The sequence below is a fragment of the Pezoporus wallicus genome, unplaced genomic scaffold (genome assembly GCF_028554395.1).
Source record: "Pezoporus wallicus isolate ANWC-B61680 ecotype Strahan unplaced genomic scaffold, APGP_CSIRO_Pwel_v1 contig_5261, whole genome shotgun sequence".
Classification (NCBI taxonomy): domain Eukaryota; kingdom Metazoa; phylum Chordata; class Aves; order Psittaciformes; family Psittacidae; genus Pezoporus; species Pezoporus wallicus.
The window spans coordinates 1,073,958-1,090,226 of NW_026642423.1; the positions used below are offsets into that span (position 1 = coordinate 1,073,958).

General features: G+C 60.2%; 4 protein-coding genes across 4 annotated transcripts; 2 read left to right on the forward strand and 2 right to left on the reverse strand.

The window, feature by feature from the left end:
* Positions 1 to 209: 209 nt before the first annotated feature.
* Positions 210 to 13,147, reverse strand: STK16 (serine/threonine kinase 16). The gene is given in 17 exon segments (XM_057430030.1): positions 210 to 404; positions 493 to 614; positions 686 to 781; positions 856 to 976; positions 1,050 to 1,183; positions 1,264 to 1,483; positions 8,922 to 9,050; positions 9,572 to 9,642; positions 9,731 to 9,898; positions 10,022 to 10,133; positions 10,593 to 10,866; positions 11,307 to 11,417; positions 11,521 to 11,700; positions 11,896 to 11,997; positions 12,153 to 12,375; positions 12,597 to 12,750; positions 13,032 to 13,147. Coding segments are annotated over 17 exon segments (2,397 nt in total). The 5' UTR covers positions 13,073 to 13,147; the 3' UTR covers positions 210 to 265.
* On the forward strand, positions 2,825 to 8,250 carry GLB1L (galactosidase beta 1 like). Its single transcript, XM_057430032.1, has 16 exons — positions 2,825 to 3,052; positions 3,469 to 3,641; positions 3,941 to 4,091; positions 4,320 to 4,380; positions 4,616 to 4,710; positions 5,086 to 5,266; positions 5,351 to 5,409; positions 5,561 to 5,748; positions 5,873 to 5,913; positions 6,214 to 6,332; positions 6,468 to 6,542; positions 6,620 to 6,709; positions 6,845 to 6,958; positions 7,243 to 7,374; positions 7,722 to 7,937; positions 8,014 to 8,250. Exons 1-16 carry the CDS (start codon positions 2,855 to 2,857, stop codon positions 8,230 to 8,232), a joined length of 2,112 nt encoding a protein of 703 aa, XP_057286015.1. The 5' UTR covers positions 2,825 to 2,854; the 3' UTR covers positions 8,233 to 8,250.
* Positions 13,148 to 13,283: 136 nt separating the features above from the next.
* LOC130610383 (ankyrin repeat and zinc finger domain-containing protein 1-like) lies at positions 13,284 to 15,038 on the reverse strand. The gene is made up of 4 exons (XM_057430217.1): positions 14,819 to 15,038; positions 14,447 to 14,556; positions 13,962 to 14,064; positions 13,284 to 13,612 (listed from the first exon to the last, which is right to left on the reverse strand). Exons 1-4 carry the CDS (start codon positions 14,943 to 14,945, stop codon positions 13,284 to 13,286), a joined length of 669 nt encoding a protein of 222 aa, XP_057286200.1. The 5' UTR covers positions 14,946 to 15,038.
* A 2-nt stretch (positions 15,039 to 15,040) lies between these two features.
* LOC130610384 (autophagy-related protein 9A-like) lies at positions 15,041 to 15,979 on the forward strand (the record flags this gene model as incomplete). The annotated part of the gene is made up of 2 exons (XM_057430218.1): positions 15,041 to 15,176; positions 15,492 to 15,979. Coding segments are annotated over 2 exons (330 nt in total), but the record flags the coding sequence as incomplete, so codon positions are not given.
* Between the last annotated feature and the right edge of the window lie 290 nt (positions 15,980 to 16,269).

Sequence of the window (16,269 nt, forward strand, 5' to 3'; positions counted from 1 at the left end):
AGGTCCCACAGCACACTCCTCTGTAACCCCCGGGGCAGCCAGGGCCCTGTGTTTAGCAGCAGGTCACATGCCCACAGTTCTGGAACACAGACCAAGTCCCATGCAGCAGCATCCAGGGCACAAAACACTCCAAATACAACACATCCCAACAAAGAGCAGCAGCTCTCCCCTGACCACAGCAATCCTCTCTGCAATGGCTCCATGGGGCAGCTGCTTTTCCCCTGGGTCAGCTTCAGGTGCATCGCCGCTTTGGGGTGGGACAGGCTCAGATCTGTGTGGTGTCCTGTCCCGCTGGCACTGGCTGCAGCCCCTCCAGCTGGTGGAGGATGTCGTTTATGCTGGGTCGTTCCTGGGGGTTCACTGTCATCATGGATGAGAGCAGGCGCTGCAAGGCAGCCGAGTACCTGGAAGACAAATGGTGAGGTGGGTGTCCATGTGGTGCGCAACACAGGAGGCTGCCTGGGATCAGGGTTACCCTCCTCAGCCCCTCACCTGGTTGTGGAGGGCACAGTGATGGGGTTCTGCACTGCCAGAGCCACGCTGTCGCCCTTCTGGAAGATGGCATCATAGGGGCCCTCCCCAAACATCATGCAGTACAGCACACAGCCTAGGGACTGGAGCATGGTGGGGGGTCAGAGCTGTCCCACAGCAGTGGGGGACAGGGACCAGGGGTCCAGACCCTTACCCAGATATCTGTGCGCTCATCTATGATGCACTGGCTTGGCACCGTGAAAAGCTCGGGGGCACGGTAGGAGATGGTGCAGCGCTGGGCAGCCCAGTCCTGCAGAGAGGAGGGTGAGGATGAAGGGCCCAGGAACGAGACGGGCTGGCGGGGTGATGTCCCAGACAACCCACCTGCAGGGCCATGGCCTCCCGAGAGTTGCTGACTTCGATGCGAGCTTGGTTCATGGAGCCCAGGTCCATCAGTACAGGCCGGTCATCTTCATCCAGCAACACATTGGTGGGCTTGAGGTCCCTGTGCGGATGGATGTCACTGACTGCCCACTCAACCCCCTGCCAACCCCCCAGCCGAGGCTGCCAGCCCCCACCTGTGTGCATAGCCCTTGCTGTGGATGGCTTGCAGCCCACTGCAAATGCCATGGAGGATGAGAAGGATTCGCTGCTCTGGCATGAAGGTCCCTTTCTTTCGCAGTGCTTCCACCTCACTCCAGAGGGTCCCCCCCTGGCAAATGCAAGCAGACGGTCACCACAGCTGCTCTTGGTGTCAAGGGGGTCGGGGACAGCTGGGGGACCTCCCGTCACCTTCACGTAGGGCAGGAGGAGCCAGGCTTCGTGCTTGGCACCCTTCTCCACCATGCAATGGGCCACCAGGCGCAGGATGTTGGGGTGGTCGAAGAGGCCGTGCATCTCCACCTCGTGCAGGGCAGCCTGGTGGTCCTCCTTATCATGGCATAGGATGCGCTTCAGGGCATAGAAGCGCCCATCCCGCAGGCCTTCCACCAGGTCCACATAGCTGAAGCCCCTGCAAGGTGACGAGCACAGTGTGGGTCAAGTGTCACACTGCTGTGGCATCTGCATCGGGACCACAAGTGTGAGCACCAAGGGGAGGGGAGCACAGGGCAGTGGGTGCCTGCACCCCTCTCCATGAGAATACCCCAAACATGCACATTCCCCCTACCTTGGGGACACATGCCAGACATCCAAAGTATCCCCCTCTCTGCATGAACAACCCCACTGGTCCAATCGCCCCCACTCCCATGGGTCCAAACACCCACTCCTGGGCATGACTGAGCCCTGCCTCCTAGCATGAGAATACTCTGCCACACACAAGCACCCACTATGCTCAAGCATCTTCCCTCACCATACTCAAGTATCACTCCTAACAAGCACAAACGTTGCCTGTGTTCAAGCATCTTTGCACCATGCTCAAGCATCCCACACACACCTAAGCTTACCCTGCCTGCCTGAGCATTACCCCCATGCCCAAACATTTCTTACAACTGAGCACACCCTCATCCCCCATCCCCTATGTGCACGCATCACCCCCACACCCAAGCAGCCCCCTCATGCTTGAGCATCCCCCCGTGCACAAGCACCCCCCAGGGCACAAGCACCCCCATGCCCGAGCAGCCCCATGCCAAACCATTCCTCCATGCCCAAGCATCCCCCAATGTCCAAACATACCCATGCCCAAGCATCCCCCCGTGCACAAGACCCCCCATGCCCGAACATCCCCTATGCCTGAGCATCCCCCCCCATGTCCGAGCATCCCCTCACGCCCAAGCCCCCCCGGTGACCGAGCCCCGCCGATGCCGCCCCGCTCGCACCCCTCCGCCAGCCGGTGCAGAACCAGGTACCGCGCTCCCCCCAAGCTGACGGTGCCGCGCGAGCAGACGCACAGCGCCTGCCCCATCGCCCGCCCGCGTCATCGCCCGCCGCCGCGCGTCACCCGTTGCGTCACCCGTCGCGTCACCCAGCGGGCGGGGCAGTGCCGCCTGCCCGGTGCCCGCTGAGGCGCGGAGGGGGTCTCACGTTCGGGACCCGGCGCGCTCACTCCGCATTGAGACCGGGGTGGAACGCGGTGCGGCGGCATCCCCCGCCTCCGAGCGGTGCGGGAGAGCAGCAGCACCCCCGCAACCGCGGCTGTAACCGAGGCTCCACCAGCTCTGATGGAACAAGTGGGCTGAGCTCCCTCGAGGGCGTTTTGACTGGTGGTGACACTTCCGAGGCTCCTTGTCCCGCCACGTGTGTCACCCACCACCTCGGGGGGCACCGCGGATGTGCGGAACCGGCTCGGGGTGTGGTGGGCTGCCCACATCCCATGCTGGGTGGGCTCTGGAGGGGTGATGTGCAGCAGGGACAACGCACAGGGGGCCAGAGCTGCTCACCCGCTATGCGATGTTCCCCCCAGGCTGTGCTGCTGCTCCCGCTCCCTGCTTGTAGGACCTGGAAGAAGCGCCCGGTACCTGTCACGAAGGATCATGTGACGGGGGTGTCCACGTCCGCCTTTGTCCCTCCTCCCGGGCCTGTCAGGCGCCCAGCAAGGATGGCTCTTACCCTGCTGCTGGCGGCGGGGCTCCTGCACGCGCAGGTTAGCGAACACGGGCGGAAAGTTTGGGAGAGGTGTGGGGGCTGAGCTGTGAGGGATCCGGTGGGATGGCTCCCGGATCTGCCGTGTCTCTGCTCTTCCTGCTGTGGCTCCTTCTGCTGCACAATGTCCCCCTTGCACTCCCTGCACCCGTCCCCAGCTGCATGCATCCCACGAACCGCTGCAAGCCCAGCTGCAGGATGTTTGATTAGCGAGGGGGGGCACCAGCTGGTGTAGATGACTGCCCTGCTTGTCCCTCCTGCTCTCCCAGGACAGCATGGTGTCTGCCTTGTCCCTGCAGCGAGGATGGAGAGTCCTCCCCAGGAACCAGCCCCATCAGTCCCTGTCCCAGCATGGGAGGGGGTGGCTGGGCTTCTGGAGGGTCTGCAGCCACTCCCAGCACTGCCCCTCTGCCTCAGGCCTCCCCCCTGTCACGCTCCTTTGAGCTGGATTATGAGGAGGACTGCTTCCGCAAGGATGGTGTTCCTTTCCGCTACATCTCAGGCAGCATCCACTACGCCCGTGTCCCACGCCCTGCCTGGAGGGACCGGCTCCTCAAGATGTACATGAGTGGGCTGACCGCTGTGCAGGTGTAAGTGACGGGTCACAGCCCACAGCTGCCCCTCAGTGTCTCTGGGGTTCTTGGAGCAGAGACAGAGGCAAAGGTGCTGTCCAATCGCAGTCACCTTTTGCTTTGGGCTGACTGCAGCTCACAGGACACCCCTGCCAGACATGGATGAGGCTGGGCTGGTCCCAGTGCATCCCCATTTGCCATCCTCTGATCAGGCTGGAAGTGAGTTCCCAGGAGCAGAGGGACCAGCCTGTGGGATGGTTCCTCATAATACTGCAGTGCCCATAGCCCTCATGTGCTGATCTTTCCTCTCACCCCAGCTATGTCCCTTGGAACTACCACGAGCCATGGCCAGGGGTTTATGACTTTGTGGGGAACCGGGATGTGGAAGCTTTCCTGGACCTGACAGCAGAGCTGGGGCTGCTGGTGATCCTGCGGCCGGGGCCCTACATCTGTGCAGAGTGGGAGATGGTGAGCCCCAGACCCCAGCCTGGCAGAGAAGGGTGGTGGGTGGTCTGGGAAGGGGATGGGTGCTCCGACTCTGCTGCCAGGCCAGCCATGCCCAGGCTGCTGCCATGTGGCACACATGGCACTCTGGTGCTGAGGATTAGCAGTGCGCTGACCAGGTTTCGGCTGTGTGTCAGTGTGGGCTGCTGAGCAGTTCCTCTGCCTCCCTCCCTGCTGTGCATGTTTCCTCAGGGTGGCCTGCCCTCCTGGCTGCTGTGGAAACCAGACATTGTGCTGCGCTCCTCCGACCCCGGTGAGCCTTGGCATGGGGCTGTGACCACCATGTCCTCAGAGCCTGGTGCCAGTTCCCATGCACCTGCCTGCATGGTCTCCCCCATCCTCTTCTGTCTTCTTCTTGGGAGCCCTGAAGTTTGTCCTCCACCTTCCCCATCACATTTGGCCCTGCCCCTTACTCCTCCTGGCAGGGCTGGCTGTGTGTGGGCTGGGGTGGACACTGCAGCCAGGTGAGCTGTCCTCTGTCTCCCCAGCCTACCTGGCAGCTGTGGACTCCTGGCTCCATGTCCTGCTACCCAAGATCAAGCCACGCCTATACCAGCATGGGGGGAACATCATCAGCGTACAGGTAGGGTGCTGTAGGGCCTGTCCCCCTGCCCTATCTGGGTTGCCTTTAGATGTGCCCCCAAAAGCCACCTGTGCCCCCTACACCATGACCTCATCTGGCACAGCTTGCTTAGATAAATCCCTCCCAGCCTCTAGACCTGGCTTTAAATCCAAGGGCTGGGACTCTGGGGTACCCACCAGAACCCCAGCTGTGGTCTGAGGGACACTGGCAGAGCTGGGGGTTATGGTGGGGCTGGAAGGTTGTTCTCAGGATCCACCTAGGGGCTGTCATGACATCTGATGATGTCAGGAGGGAAGGGGGCAGCTGGTGCTCGTCCCAGTGGGCAGGGGGACCTGTCATGTACATGCTGGGTACCAGCCCCTACCCTGTGTGCAGGTGGAGAACGAATATGGGAGCTACTACGCCTGTGATTATGGGTACCTACGGTATCTGCTGGGCTCCTTCCGGGCGCTGCTGGGGAGCGAGGTGCTGCTCTTCACCACCGATGGCACGCGGGCAGAGGAGCTGCACTGCGGCACGCTGCAGGGGCTCTACGCCACCGTCGACTTTGGGCCAGGTACCCCTCAGCGTGGGGGGGTAGGAGATGGAGTGAGAGTCCCTGCTTTGTCCCTCTCCAACCTCCCTCCCTGCACCTCCCCAGGCTCCAATGTGACGGAGGCATTTGGAGCCCAGCGCTGGGTTGAGCCAAAGGGGCCCCTGGTGAGCTTGACATTAACCCCCACTGTGGGGGGGCAATGACACATCACAGCTTTGGGGAGGTGGATGGCTGAGGGGGCAAGGCTACGGGTGACAGAGGCTGACAGAGGGGTGACAGGAGCTCTGGGCAGGTGACAGTCTCTTTGGTCCCCAGGTGAACTCCGAGTACTACACAGGCTGGCTGGACTACTGGGGGGAGGCTCACACCAGCACCAGCTCAGTGCATGTGGCCCGGGGGCTGGAGGACATGCTGCAGCTGGGAGCCAGTGTCAACATGCAAGTAGTCAGCTGGTGGGGCACAGCCTGGGGGGGTTTGCCCTCCCATCTGCAGCACTGGAGTGGGCATTGCTGCTCGCCTTCATCCCACAGGCCTCAGCAGGCAGGGCTGGCACTGGGCACAGCAGGGCATGATCAGCCCCTGCTGGTTCTGTGGGGTGCTGATGGGGCTCTCTGGGGTGTCCTGTAGGTACATGTTCCATGGAGGGACAAACTTTGCCTACTGGAGTGGTGAGTAGGTGGCTGCCCTAGGGAGGGGGTGCATGCTGCAATGCTGGAGGGCTTTTCTTGGCTATCTCTGAGGAGGCTGCTTTAGGCTCCTGTTGTGTCCCATGGTGCGTTCTGACCCAAAGGCCCCTGAACCCAAGCTTGTCCCTCCCTTGTGACTCCTTTTGTCCCCAGACAGAGACTCCCAGTTCTGGGTCATGCCCCTCCATTGCATTGCAACCATGGAATGCAGAGCTCACTGGGTTCCATGCCCTGAGCTCTGGCAGAGCCCCTTCCTCCAGCTCCCATCACTTCCCTGGCCAGGTGCTGACTTCAAGGACCGGTACAAACCAGTGACCACCAGCTACGACTATGATGCCCCACTCTCGGAAGCAGGAGACCCCACTGAGAAGCTGTTTGCCATCCGCACGGTCATCAGCAAGGTGCTGAGCCTGGCAGGAGGAGGGGGACAGTACTGGGCACCACTGCCCGTGCTAAGGCACAGCGGGACAAGGAGCTTGCAGGGAAAGGGATGCCTCCTGCTTGCCCTGGGGGGCAGCTGACAGCTTGCTCTTCAGTTTCAGCCCCTGCCAGCTGGCCCGATGCCACCCGCCACCCCCAAGTATGCCTATGGCCGGGTGGCCCTGCAGAAGGTGAGCACCTGCCCTGGGGGCTGTGCTGCCCTGCCTGGCACTGCCTGGCTGCCCAGCGCCCACCCCTCTCTTTGCAGCACGCTGACCTCCTGGATGCCTTGGATGTGCTGTGCCCCTTCGGGCCCATCCAGAGCCGGTTCCCCCTCACCTTTGAGGCCATAAAGCAGGTAGGGGATAGATGCAGCAGGGACACTGAGGGAGATGCTCCTAGGCTTGTTTGCCATGCCCTGGCTTTAACATGGAGGAGCAGAGCTTGTCTTCGGCCCTGTTTCACTTTCTGTACCCTCTTCTGTGTCCCACAGGCCCATGGATTTGTGGTGTACCGCACACAGCTGCCCCGGGATGTCCCGGACCCAGCCATGCTGGGCGCTCCTCCCCACAGCATCTGTGACCGTGGCTACGTGATGCTGCAGAAGGTGAGGATACAGGAGCACAGCCATCCCTTGCCCAGTGCTCAGGAAGCCTCTGGGTTCTGCTAGCAGCAGGGCTGTGCCATTCCAGAGGCTCAGAAACAGGCAGGGTGCAGAGGCACACTGAGCCCTTGTGTGGTAGTCCTCTGGCACAAATTTGCCCCCTTCGGGGTTAGAGGGCAGCCCTGGGCTGGCTCTGGGGAGCAGGATGTTACAGTGGCAGGCTGTCAGCAGGGTTTGGGGTGGTGCGATGTGGGCATGCGGCAGCAGTGCTGACCCTGTGGCTGCAGGAGTACTGTGGGACACTGGAGAGGGATGGGCAGACAACACTTCGTGTGATGGGGAGAGCAGGGGACACCCTGGATGTGCTCCTGGAGAACATGGGCAGGATCAGCTTCGGGGCCAACACCAGTGACTTCAAGGTGAGGGCAGTGGGTCCTGGGGCTCTGGATGGGATGGTCTGGCCACCTGTGTGGCCAAACAGCCCCTCTTCTGCCATCCACAACAGACCTTGGCCATGGCAGGGCCAATCCAAACCTGCTTCCTGGTCAATCTCACACCACCCTTGGCAAACCTACCAGGATAAGGCTGTAAGGTGGGCACCCCTCTCTCCCATTTACACTGCCACAGCAGCCAGGGCTGCATAGCCCCTTGGAAGTGATCCCATTCCACCTTCACTGTCGTGAAGGGCACATGCCCAGGGGGAAACCAAGGGTGCTCCTGCCCTGGCACAACCTGCTGCATTATTTTCCTTCCTGCTCCATCTCAGGGCTTGCTGGGGAACCTCTCTTTGGACTCCAGTCCTCTCAGCAACTGGCTGATCTATCCCCTGGACATAGACACTGCTGTCCAGCAGGGCTGGCCCCACGCTGCCCTGCCAAAATCAAGTAGAAGGGGCAGAGCAGGGCCAGCCTTTTACACTGGGACCTTTGAGACCCCTGGCATCGCCTGGGACACCTTTGTGAAGTTCCCAGGTTGGAGCAAGGTAAGGTGGTGTGTATAGCCGGGAAAGGGAGTGAGGGTGAACAGCAGCACAGCTTGGTTCCATATTCATCTTTCAGGGCCAGCTGTGGATAAATGGCTTCAACCTGGGCCGGTACTGGCCCCGCCGTGGGCCCCAGCAGACCCTCTTTGTACCAGGCTCGGTACTGCACGTTGGCCACCCCAACAACATCACAGTGCTGGAGCTGGAGGGTGCACCCTCCACTCCTCTCTTGCTCTTTCTAGACCACCCCGTTTTCAACAAGACCCTCAGCCACAGCACTGTGGCCACAGAATAAACACTAGGCTGCCAGGCAGCAGTGTCACCTCTTGATGGGGCTGTAGAGATGCACAGGGAGGAGCAGAGAGGCTGCAGAGCCCTAGGAAAGGGGCACATGTTCTGGCATGGACATCCCGAGCTCCTGCCCTCCTCTGGGGCAAGGCAGGGGAAAGGGGCCCAGGACTGAACTCTTTTTTGCATGTTAATCTCACACTTGTCCAAAATAGTTCCAGGGCTCATGCTGACTCCCCCACACACCTCGGGGGTCAAGGCACCTCTTTATTGCTAATGCAGACGGAGGTGCTAACATGATACAGCCAAGACATTAATGGCATCCAGGAGAGGGGAGGGCAAAGCACAGCCTAGATGGTACCCAGAGGCACGGCTGTAAGTAGCCCAGAGCTGCATGGTCTGCGTGTGTCAGGCTCTGTCCCACCACCACATACAGCAGCCTATGAGGTAGCCATGAGAAAAGCTGGCAGCAGGACACCTGCCACAGAACAGTCCTGCCTCCTCACAGTAGCCCATGGGAACTGCTCAGCTGTAACATCCCCACTGGGATACTCACACTCAGAGCCTTGCCAGTTGCACCAGAGTGTGACATGGCCAACTCAGTCCCTTGGACCAACACTGCTCTGCAAGTGCTCCCAGTGCTCTGCAAGCTCTGAATGCCCCCCACCCCACCGGCCCTTGGCAGGTAGCAGCAGCCCCCAGCCTTATGTGTGGGCAGCCCGAGCCCGGCGGTGTGTTTGCAGGCAGGCTGTGGAGCAGAAGGAGAAGTCGAGGTAATGGAAAGGGATCCGGCCCAGCAGGGACTCTCCACAATGCCAGCAGCGGCTGCAGGAAAGAGCAGAGGTGGCTCTGAGTGAAGGGGTCGCTGGCAAAAGAGTTAGAGGAGAGGATTCACTGCCTGAACTGTGACGAGACACCAGGAGCATGGTGTGAGGCACTTCAAGGCAGACTGAACATGGGGGAAATCTGGCCCCATAAGGGGTTGTAAAGCCCCTGCCCAGATCAGCATGGGCAGGGCTGGCTGCCCATAAGCCTGTGTGGTGGCACACAGGGAAGGGACATGGTATGTGAGATCAGGGACAGGGGCACAAGAGTGGCTGGGGGGGTTGGCTTGCCACAGATCTGGCTGCAAGTGGATTAAGGTGACCTTCACAAAACATCGGGGGGGGGGGGGGGGGAAGGGGGCAGGGCATGAGGGAGAAAGGGAGAAAGCTTTTACACAGGGGTTAATAGGAACTGAGTGGACCAGAATAGCTTTAGACTGGAAATGAGAATTGGAGCAAGAAGGGCAGGGAACAGCTGTGCTGGCATTGGGGTCTGTAAAGTAATGCTGCTGGGGCTGTTACCTGACGTTAGCAAGAGTTGTGCCAGTGTCCTGCAGCTGCACAGCCAGCCTCCGCTCAGCAGCCAGTGCCCTCTGGGGAGCAGAGACACAGCTTAGTCCCCCACAGAGCCCACCACACTGACTGCCCCAGCTGGGCTGGATTCCTCATGCATGGCCTCACCTTCTCCCTGTCGGACAGGGCTGCAAACCGCTGCTTCTCCACCTGCTCCTGCTCCTGGCGCTGCCGCTCTTCCCGCTGTGCCTGCTCCCGCTGCTTCCGCTGCGCCTTCTGTGCCCGCTTCTTCTCCAGCTTCTTGGCCTCCATCTCCTGTGTCAAGGGCCCTGGCACCTGCGGGCAGAGGGCAGTCAGTATCTCCCACTGCACCACGAGCAGTGGCAGAAGTGAGCAAGAGTTGTTTTGTTCTGGGGTCCCCCAGCCCCTAGAAAGGGAGAGCAAAGGGCAGGCACCCACCTTGGCACGGCTGTAGTCATACTTGTCCGGGTGGTCCACCATGAACTTGCGGAAGGTGTTGCGGGTCAGTTTGTCAGCAGAGACACAGTACGGGGTCCTCTCCTGATCATCTCTGAAGACAAGGAAGACCAGCTCACTCTGCTGTCCCATGGGGCTTTGAGCCCAGCGACTCCCCAGAGATGTGCAACAGGTACTGCAGGCCAGGCTATTGCTGCCAAGGACAGAGAGTTGCTTATCCCTGCAGCAGAATACCCTAAATCCTTCCCTTTTTGCATCTCAAATGCCCTGAAAAGGGTGGTCTGATCCCTACCCTCTGGACTGCCTACCAATAAACCTGGGAGCACTTTGGGGCAGTGCCTGCCCACTGCTGTACCAGACCAGGCAGGCAGAGAACAGTGGTTCAGCTCTTATGCCTCCTGTAACAAACCAAGACATCCCATCTGGCAGACACCAAGCCTGGCTGTCTCAGAACAAGGCTGGTACCAGTCTCCCTTAGCTGAGACAGGAACGAGCCACTGGGCTCCCACAGCAGGGTTGTGCTCCTCAACCACTGGGCACCCAGCAGCCGTACCTGAGGGCAGGGTCCGCTCCTGCCTCCAGCAGCAGGCACACAGCCTCAGCCTTCCCTGCCCGCGCTGCCACGTGAAGCAGGGTGCAGCCGTGCTCATCCATGGGCTGATTGAGCAGGGAGTGTGGCATATCCAAGGGCTGTGTGCCCTCCCCACCCTTGCTGGCCCCTGACAGGGCCCTGTGCTCTGGTACACCCAGGAAGTGTCGCAGCATCCCCACATCCCCCGTTTTGCAGGCGGTGAACAGGGCATCACGGACCTGGGTCTGAGGGTTGCCTGCAAGGGAAGAACAAGAAGGGAGTCTGATGGCTCCCCGAGCAAAATGGTGCTCTGGTATGACTGGAAGCACACATGGCACAGTTAAAGAACTGTCCTGCTAACTGGATTTGGGCACTGCAGGATCTCCAGCACCATCAGAGTCTGTGACAATATGTCATGGCATTGCTTGGCACTGCTGGCAGCAGTTGAGCCCTCTCCCGAGATGAGACACACTCAAATTCCCCCAACACTCCTGACTTAGCCAGGTGCTGACCATCCCCTGAGTTCAGAGCTACTGCTCTGTACACAGGGCTCACTCAAAGGCATTTAGGTTCACAACAGCCATTCCACACACAGTTGCTCTGGGCACCTGTGTGACAATGAGCTCTCCACCCCACTGCAAAGCCACCAGGAAATGGGGCAGGCACTCACCCAGCCCAGCTCCAGACCCTAAGTACCTCCATTGTCCCAGGGAAGGGGCTCAGCCTCCCCTTGCAGCTCTGTCACCAGCTCCAGGCCAGGGTGTCCGCACTGGGTACCATGGCATCGCATCTCTTCAGCACAGGGACCTGCACAGGGAGCACATGGTGAGGGAGACGGCATGGCCAGCCTGCAACCCAGACATGGCAGTCCCTTCCCCTACACCTTCCTACACTGCCCCCAGCCCCTCACCTTTCTCCACCTTCTTGTCCCTCTTCTTCCTCTTTTTGCGGTTTCGCTTGGGCATCACCTCGAACTCCCGGAGGTCCAAGGTCCCAAGTGTCACTTCCACAGTCTCCAATTCCCCTGCAGGGCTTTCTTCCTCCTCTTCTTTCTCCTCCTCTGGGGCTGAGGGGGGTGGTAAGACAGGGGCTGAGGCCCCCACACAGCACAAATCACTGGTCTCAGCCAAGCACACCCTACCCTTCTGCCCAGCACAAGTTCCCACCCCACAAATCCCCACTGTGGTGCCAGGCCTTGTCACAGCGCTGCAGATCTGGTTCTGCATCGTAATACTAGACCCCCATGCTTGCTCAGAGACACATCTCCTTCCATGGCTCAGCTCACCACTCATGTCGTCCTGCGGGGGATCCACCTCTGCTTTCTGCCGCCTCTTCTGCCAGCCCTTCCGGGGGGACCCAGTGATATCCTCCAGTGGCGTGTCCTTCCCTGGGCAGCAAGGGTGCTCCTGTCATTGCCTGGGGACATGGAGCACCCCATGGAGACCTAGCACCTCTACCCCATAGGCAGCATCCGCTAGTGCACAAGGGACCACATCACCCTACCTGCTCTGACCCACAGTCCCTGGGGCTGGTCAAACTCACCATACACCTGCAGGCTGGCCAGCATGCTGTGGACTCGCAGCACCTCTCGCAGGGTGGCCCTGCGGGTGCTGAGGGGGATGTGGAAGATGCGAGGGTCGCCCCGGCTGAGGGGTGGGTTCCTGCCACTAAAGAGCAGTGCACGGTTGTGACGAGGGGCCCGGAGGAAGATGCGCTGAGCTTCATTGAGGTGCTGTGCCCAGGCCAACAGCAGGTCCTGAATATCCTGGGGAGGAAGGGGAGGCACTGTGGAGTACTGAGCACACTGCGCGGATACAGGTAGCTCTGGAGCAGGAACAGACCCAGGACAGAGCAGTCTCAGTTGAGCCCTGACTCTCAGAGCTCACACCCCACCCAAGTTCTCCAGCAGCTTTGTGGTGGCACCTCTCAAAGACAGCCACAGCCATGTCTGCCTGCCCAAAGCCCCGTGCTGTGGTGCATCCTCACCTTGAGCAAGGCAGCCTCATTGTAACGCCGCAGGGAGGCTCCAGCTGATCTGGGTGCCGACCCTGGGGTGTGGGCATCCCACAGGCTCTGGGCTGTGCCCCGCCGGGCTCGCACTGTGTAGCGGTGGAATGTCTTGTGCTCCTGCACCTGGGGGCTGTGGAGAGGGGCAAGCATGAGCAACATGGCCCATTCAGAGGACCTGATGCTCCTGGGACCCTGGAGGGCTTGTGGCTTGTCCCTGGGGTCCTAAAGATTAGTATTTCTTTAGCAGCACAACTGGGTTTAGTCAGCTTTCAAGCAAAGACTGGCAGCTGTGGGTGCCCAGGATGTGGTAAGCACTGTGACAAAGGAGTGCACGGAGGGGTGGCCATTCAATGCCCAGTGCCACTGACCATGTTCAGAGGGGCAATCCCAGCTCTGTACCCCTGTACTCACCCTCGGAACACAGCTCCTGCAAAGTGCCCGCCGCCCATCATCAGCACAACCCAGCACGTGCTCGCATCGAGGCTCTGCAGTGATGCTGCCAGCTCCACTGGCTCCTCTCTGCCACCCTAATACATAGACACCCTTGCTAGCACCCATGGGTTCACCTTGTTACCTCTTGCTGTCCCCCAGGATAGAGACCAACCCCTCTTCCAGCACCAGAAGCAGGTTTCTGGAGCAGCTCAGCATTAAAAACCAGCAAGCCTAGGGCTTTGACCTGATACCACAAACCACCCTTCCCATCATGGCACGCTGGGGGAGGGGTGGGACTGTCAGACAGATGACTACAACCCAATGCCACCTATCTCCTCTGGGGTCCCTCTCCCAACAACCTGGGCTGTGACTTGCCTTCCCGGTGCCCAGCACGCAGCGGTAGGCAGAAATGAGCTGGCCCTCTGCATTGCGGAACAGCACCTTGTGGGAACGTGGGATCTGGAGGGTCCCAGGACTGTTGCTGGCAGAGGGCAGCAACTCTGACTCACTGCTTGAATCAGAGTTCTCTGAATCGGACCCCGAGATGCTGGAGACACTACCTGCAAGGGAGAGAAAATGAAGCACTACAGCTAGGCAAAGATTAAACAGCAGCCTCCCCAAAATCTTGCAGGTGACTCCAAAAGCTAGCCCACAACCCTGTACACGTCCTGTCCAATACAGGGGTCTGGGACTCTAGCCCAAAGACTCCCTGCCTAGGCAAAGGCTGAGGTAGAACACCCTCTTCTCCCCATAACAAGTCAGCAGGGCTTAGGAGCAGTGGTGCATTCCCAGAAAACTCCAGAGGGGCAGAACAAAGGGACTCTGAGCCAGCAGAGGTACCCAAAGGTTTCACCACTGGACAGACCGGCTGCAGCCCCTGGGCTCTGCTGGGATGGCTCCATTCTTCACCTGCCCGGGTCTTCTCCTCAAACGCTTCTACTGGCAATGTCTGGCGCCCCAGGAGCCGCTGCTTTAGGTTGAAGCGATGCCAGTCGAGACGGTAGTGCTCAGTCTATGGAAGAAAGAGATATGAGCCAGCAGGGTCTCGGTCCACGGAAACCCCCACCACCAAAGGGCCTGAGGTGACAGACCCTGAGGGATGAACTGATGATTGTACCCTACAGTGATTCAGACTGGAAGACTACATTAAGGAGTTAGCCACCTAACAGTTAACCTGAAAAGGCATAGGCCTGTGCTGCATGTACTGTTTGCCTCCAGTAAATGACATTTTAGGCAATAACATGTAGTATTTAAGTACCAGATGCCAACAGGACATAGCCAGTGGAGCTCTGGGAAACAGGCAGCATTGGGCTGCACCATGCTGGGGCTGAGCCTCTGCAGTAGGACCCCACCACCCTGCTCCTACCTTATGCTGGCTTCTCAGCCCCACTCACCTGCTCCTCCCGGCTGCTGAACACTTGCTCACAGGTGGAGCAGCCCATCCGCTCTGGCACCGCATGGACCCCATGGGCTTTCTCCTCACTGAAAGCAGCTGCGGGTTTGTCTGGAAGAAGGAGGAAAGGCTGTGCACAGGTGGCTCCCCAGGCTGCACTGCAAAGAGCAGGGCCTCCTGGGTCTCTTTTCAGCCACAAAAAGAGCCCTATGGCTGTAGAAGGAACTTGGGGACCTTGGTACCCATCCACCAGGCAGCTCCCATGCTCCAGGATGGCCACTCAAGCTGTGCTGGAGACAGAGCTCCTTCTCTATGGCCGACAGGAGCTTGGGCGCACACTCCAGCCCCCGCCGCCCCGCGGAGCCCCACTCACCGTGGCTCACCGGTGCCGGCTCGGCGCCCCAGGCCTCCGCAGCAACTCCGGTGAGGAGGGTGAGCCCGCGCAGCAGGACGGCGTCCTGGGCGGCCTCGAAAACCGACCTGCTCTCCGGGGCCGCCATCGCTCCTGCTCCCCGCGGAACGGACAGCGCTGAGCCACGGGCCTGCACCCGGGGCCGCCGAGAACCACCCGCGGGTGACCGAGCGGGCCCTGTCTCCCCGCCTGACCGGGTCCGCGCCCCGCGGCGTCTCTGCCCACTTCGAGACGCAGTACCAGCGCCTGGAGAGTTCCTCCACCGAGTCCCCGCCCGGTGGCGGCGATCTGCTCGTCCACGTCCCCGAGGGCGCCAAGTGTGAGCGGCGGTATCGGCGCCGGGGGTTGGGGCCTGGCAGCCGGCGGCGGGGGCGGCGGCCCAAGCCTGAGGGGTGGGGGGACGGGAGGCGTGAGGAAGTGGAGGCCTTGGGGACCGGACTGCGGGGGGCTGGTGCGGGTGGCTGGGATGGGGGAGCAGCCGGGGGCAGGGGGGGAGGCCGGTCGCGGAGCGGGATCGGGGGCTGTGGGGCCGGCCAGGGGCCTCGAGGGCCCGGGGAAAGGTGGGGCTGTGCCTGTCACAGCAGCAAGGCTGCTGTTCCGGAGGGTCCCTCACCCTGTGTGCTTCCTCCGTCAGCTCCGTGGCATCACATCGAGAACCTGGACCTCTTCTTCTCTCGCATATCCTTTCACAGGGCTGGGGGCACCCACCACCTCCTGGGCTCACAGTGCTGGTGGGAAGCCTGGGCTTGGTGTGACTCGGAGCTGGGGCAGCGCCTGCCCCTTCCCTTAGGACACCACACGGCTCTGGAGGGATTTGGGGCTGGCTGAATGCCCATACCTGTGGGGCGCTGTCACCCAACAGTGAGGGGACAGACAGGTTCTTTTAGGGATCCTTCGCACAGTGATGATGGTACTAAGTTATAATTAAACCTTTATTTTCTTACCAGGGTTTTATTGTTAGCATACCACAGCATTTATAATCAGAGTAGCACAGCAAGCAGAATCAGTGCAGTATAACTTTACAAACAGTATAGTGCACTGCTTAACTTATGGTTTTTAATCACCAGAGCTTTCTGCAGACTGTGTCATATCTTAATGCGTGGTTTGCTGTATCAGTATAACAATCATCTATATTCAAAAACCATATAAAAGAATACGAGTCACTCAGTTGTCGGAGGAAGCAGATGATGGTGGGAGCATCCTGTCTACTGGAGGCTCCTGGTTTTCACTGTCCAGCAGCAGTTCGTCCAAGTTCCCACTTAGGACTTGTAACTCCTTGATTTTGTGGATAGTGATCCAGGTGCTGTTACAGTTCCCTGTTCTGGGATGGGGTTGTCGCTGCCACCTTGTTGGCTGGGTGCCTGGGACCTTCAAGGCCAGCATGGAAGGGGGTAATCAGCCTGATGCTCTGG

What these genes read in the sequence shown, in the direction of transcription:
- GLB1L (XM_057430032.1), top strand. Translation starts at nt 2,855, where the DNA reads ATGCGATGTTCCCCCCAGGCTGTGCTGCTGCTCCCGCTCCCTGCTTGT. An exon ending in GGAACATCATCAGCGTACAG is followed by an intron (nt 4,711 to 5,085) that starts GTAGGGTGCTGT and finishes CCCTGTGTGCAG; the next exon opens with GTGGAGAACGAATATGGGAG. An exon ending in TTGAGCCAAAGGGGCCCCTG is followed by an intron (nt 5,410 to 5,560) that starts GTGAGCTTGACA and finishes TTTGGTCCCCAG; the next exon opens with GTGAACTCCGAGTACTACAC.
- LOC130610383 (XM_057430217.1), bottom strand. Translation starts at nt 14,945, where the DNA reads ATGGCGGCCCCGGAGAGCAGGTCGGTTTTCGAGGCCGCCCAGGACGCC. An exon ending in GCCGGCACCGGTGAGCCACG is followed by an intron (nt 14,557 to 14,818) that starts GTGAGTGGGGCT and finishes TCCTTCTTCCAG; the next exon opens with ACAAACCCGCAGCTGCTTTC. An exon ending in TCAGCAGCCGGGAGGAGCAG is followed by an intron (nt 14,065 to 14,446) that starts GTGAGTGGGGCT and finishes TTTCTTCCATAG; the next exon opens with ACTGAGCACTACCGTCTCGA.